The 4,339-nt window shown below is 57.0% G+C and overlaps 1 protein-coding gene across 1 annotated transcript in view; it reads left to right on the forward strand.

Annotated features, from left to right (window-relative positions):
* WNK2 (WNK lysine deficient protein kinase 2) overlaps positions 1 to 3,512 on the forward strand; it is a 166,775-nt gene extending 163,263 nt beyond the window's left edge. The window contains exon 34 of the mRNA XM_014529505.1: positions 1,850 to 3,512. Within this exon, the coding sequence (XP_014384991.1) occupies positions 1,850 to 2,185 (336 nt within the window). The 3' untranslated portion in view covers positions 2,186 to 3,512. The remainder of the gene's footprint in view (positions 1 to 1,849) is intronic.
* Positions 3,513 to 4,339: the final 827 nt, after the last annotated feature.

Raw genomic sequence — 4,339 nt, forward strand, 5'->3', positions numbered from 1 at the left:
TGTTTATTTTATACAGCAAAAAACGGGAAGTTTTACTAAAAGTCAAGACAAAGGAGATTATATGCATTCTTGGGTATTCATTCCTGGTGCTAGGCTGGATTTAAATAACAAAACCCACCCCCTGGCACCTGGCTTTTGGCAAAGTGTGTTTCCAGGACGTGGCTTTGCCAACGCCACTGGCTGCAGCTGACAATAATTAAAGAAATGCCCGTGTGCCTTCCCAGGCGCTCGCTACAGCTTACGGTGAAAGTGAAATGGCAGGCCTTTTAATTTTGTTTATCAAATTATTTATGTTCAGTAATATTTTTGTTTTATTTAAGGAATCTTATCTCTTCCAAGACCAGGAGATATTCTCCTGTTTGAGCTGTTGCAGCCAGCCTGTAAGCACCTCAGATTAGCTCTGTGTATGATGTGATGTGGGCTCAGGTTCCCCCATGCACAGCTCCGGTTGTACCAGCATGTTCCTTGTTCAGCAGCAGCTGTGCAGGTCCCTGTTCTGAAGTTGTTGTCTTGTTCCACGGAGCCATTCTTTTGTCCATGTGGCAACGCTACTCCCTCCGGATCACTGCGGCTTCATAGTAAGTTTCCTGTCTGACTGTGTAAGACCTCCAGCATTGATCTTCTTCAAGAAGTTCTTGATTTTTCTAGGTTCTTAATATCTCCATGTATATTTTAGAAACAGCCCATCAATTTCTACAGAATTGCCTGCTGTGATTTTAACTGGGATTGTATTGGGGTTGTTTTTTTTGTTGTTTAACTGGGTGAGATTTGACATATTAACAGTATTGAGTGTTCCTATGAACCTGACATATCTGTTCATTTATGTCTTTTTTATTTTCTCTCAAAGAGAAAATAAAAATTTTGTAGGGTTCAGTGTAAAGTTGTTATACGTATTTCAGTGAATGCATCCCTAGGGAGTAGATGGTTTGGAATGCCAGTTGTAAATTGTATTGTTTTAAAATTTTATTCTGCGGGTGTATGTTAGCAGAGAAATGCAGTTGAGTTCTGTATCTTGTAACCTGCAGGCTTGCGAAATTTGCTTGTTAGTTCTAGAAATTGTTCACTCTTCGGGGTTTTCTCCACACACAATCTTGTCATCTGTGAATAAAGCTGGTTCTGCTTTTTCTCCGGTCTGTGCCTCCACTCCTCCCCTTGCCTCGGCTGGGACTTCCCACGCGTGTGGGCTGGAGCAGAGGGTCTGGGGGAAGAGCATTGGGAGAGCGAGAGCGCCCGCGGCTGTCCCTCCAGGTGTTCCCGGGGCACACCCCGTAGTGGGTGAGGTTTTATCTTTTTTAGTTGCTGGATTCGATCTGCTAACACTGTGTTAGGGGATTTGAAGTTTGTTGGCCTCTGTTCTTGCTGCAGCTCCTGAGGTTTGCGCATCAGAGCCTGCTGGCCTCCCCGACCTCTCTGTTCACTGCCCGCCACCCCCGCACTTTTGCTCTGGGGTGTGGGGAGCAGGGGGCTGCCCTGCCATTGGCTCGCAGGCTCTGGGCACTGCCCCTCACAGCTCCTGGGCTCTGTCACCCTGTAAGGCACTGACCAGTCAAATAGGAGGCCTCGGGTTGGGGTGCGTGGTCTCTCGCGATGCCCTCAGAGGTCTGGCCTCCACAGCGGCTCTGGCCTGTGGATGGCGGGGGTCTGGCCCAGAGGTGCCCGGGCTGCAGATTGGAGAGTGCGGAAAGGCGGGCCTCTGCTTCCTGCCCCTCACTGTCACTCTGGTGTCTGCTGTCAGGAGGCGCCCATGGCAGGTCTTGGGACACTGTCCCCTGAGGATGGGGACACTGCAGGACCGGCCACTGGAGGCCAGCTAATTCAGCCACATGTGCCTCCCCTTCTTGTCTTGTAGATGAACACACCTCGAGCAGCAGTGGGGACACCATGTTTGGCCCTGGCGTCCGGCCCTCTACCCACCACGGTCATTCCTGGAACTGCCCTGGCCCTGCCCGTGCCCATGCCAGGTACTGCCCTCTCTGGCCTCTCCGCCCCACCCTGTGCATGGCCTCTGGGCCAGTACAGAAGCCCGCTCCCAGCTCCTGTGTCCTGGGGTCCCTGGGCCACCCAGGCTGGCAGCCGGAGCTCTACCTGGGGGCCGGGCGTGGGCACAGCCGGGGGGCCCATGCTTCCTGAGTTCCTGTGGCCACCTGTGGTCAGCATGCCAGGCCCCAGGCCGTGGATCCTGTAGCTCTGTCTAGCCACTTGCCAGACGGAATGTGTTGAACTGAATGCCCATAGGAGTCGGGCTGTGGTTTGGCCTGCTGGTCCTGCCCCACCTGCCCGAGGTGCCCAGGGAAGGGCCTGCTGCTGACCCCACTTACCCCCAAGGTTCCCATAGGCCACACTCACCGTCTTTCATCCACTTTCTGTACTTGAATCGAAGCTTAGCACGTTGTAATCGCCCTGCAGGATTATAGTGCCTGGGACTGATGGAAAGAGATGTGTAAAATCATGTATTGGAAAAGGAGTATTTCATTGACAACGGGTTTGTGTGTTGATACCTTATTTCCCATTTTAAGTTGCAGAGAGAGATCAGAGGTTTACAAATCGGAAGCTGCAGTCTGACCTTTAGGTGCTGTAAGTGGTCATTTTTTAAAATTGAACTAGTGACCTTGACTATGAAGAGTTGCAGATGGTGGGGAGCTCTGCTTCCTGCGTGTAGGAGGCCTCTCGGGCTCCACGTCCCTGGGCGCAAACATGGGCACACCCACAGCTGCAGGCTGGGCACTGCCCGGCGCCAGGGTGCGTGGTCCCGGCCGTGCGTGTGTCTCAGTGAGGAACGTTAGCAGCTGTGTTTGGCTGTGTGGAAGCTGCTGGAAAGTGCTAGGTGAGCAGACGAGCCCTCGGGCCCACAGCCAGGCAGGACTGCTGTGAGCTGGGAGGTGAGGGTGTCGGCTCCTGGGAGCTGCCTCCTTCCTGCAGGCACAGCACCCCCTTGGCCTGCGCCCCTCCTCCTGCCCACCTCCTTCTTTTCCCCAGGCCTGGGGCTGCCTGCGCCCCCCTGTGGCCTGCTCTACCCCTCCATATCCCCTCCCCCACCCCTGGAGCCCCAGGCTGCTCTCCAGATTCCATGGCTGCCCAGCAAGGGGCAGTGGGACTGGCCCAGAGCGGCAGGAGCCTGGCGGGAGCTGGAGGCCCTGCCCCTCACTGGCCACTGCTCGGGAGGCCCTGGGGGCGGCGCAGCTGTGACTGCAGACACCGGGTCCTGGGGGCCTCGCTAGCACGGCCCACTTGCTTTGGTGTCTATGTATTACTCCGTCAGTTCAGTGAGAATTGACTTGTGGGGAGGTTGTGCAGCATCTTCTGCCGACTGCGCACGCGCACGGCTTCTTTCTCCGAGAGGTGCCCCTCAGTCTCTTGCTGAGTTTTGTGTCTGGAAGCCCCACCCCGCGCCCTGCAGCCCACTGCACCCTCGGGAGTGTTGGCGCTCGGCCTTGTACACGCAGGGCCAGTGGCACAGAATCCCCAGGAGACTGTATATGAAGGAGAAAAATAAACATTTTTGTTGGAAAATAGTGTGAAACAACATTTTTCTTACTCTGTGTCCACATAAAAGCTGAACCAGTGAGCCTCACAGGGAGGACAGGAGGCGGCAGCCGGGTGGGCGGGCGGCAGGGGCGCTGTCACCCTGTGGAGTCAGGCTCGGGAGACATGAGTGGGGTCCTATGGACTCGGGCCTCTGCTCGGCCCGCGGGTGCGCCTGGGCCCCGAGGATGGCGGCCTCCTCACTCTCCACCACTCTGAGCCTGAGCTGCATGCCGATCCGGGGGCTCTGTCCACGGACTACGTGAGCCTCATGGTCAACCAAACGGGGTCCCCACCCCTGTCCACAGGGGCTGTTTCCAGGAAAGCTGGGTTTGCGGGCCCTCAGGGGGAGGGCCAGACTCCAGCCTTGTGAGAGGAGGGTTGGGGCTGGGCCACCCACGGTCATGGAAGTGCCTCTGTTGTACGGTAGGCACAGGGCCCGGTGCCGGCTGGGTTTGGGAAGGGTCCTCCTCCTGACCGACCCCCTTTTGCTCCCCCCTCTCCCACCCTGTGGGACTCAGCATGTGTTTCTGGCCTCCTGCTCCGTGGCCTGGGCCCTGCACTCACAAGCTGGGGTCACAGTGCCTTCTGTCCACCGGCGAGGCGGCCGCCCCATCTGCAGGCCTCACTCCCACCCCGCTGCCATGCAGTCAGGTCTGGGGCCTCTGCTCCGGAGTGGGGACCCCCAGCTGCCTTGGGTGCCTCAGCTCACTGCTGGCCTTGGGCCGAGCCCGGGCAGCTCGTGGTTGCTGTGCCGCAGGAGCCGGAGGCAGCTCTCTCCCTGCCAGCCCGGGGGTGGGGGGCTGAGGGTCCTGGC

Source organism: Myotis brandtii, unplaced genomic scaffold, assembly GCF_000412655.1.
Source record: "Myotis brandtii unplaced genomic scaffold, ASM41265v1 scaffold684, whole genome shotgun sequence".
Lineage (NCBI taxonomy): Eukaryota > Metazoa > Chordata > Mammalia > Chiroptera > Vespertilionidae > Myotis > Myotis brandtii.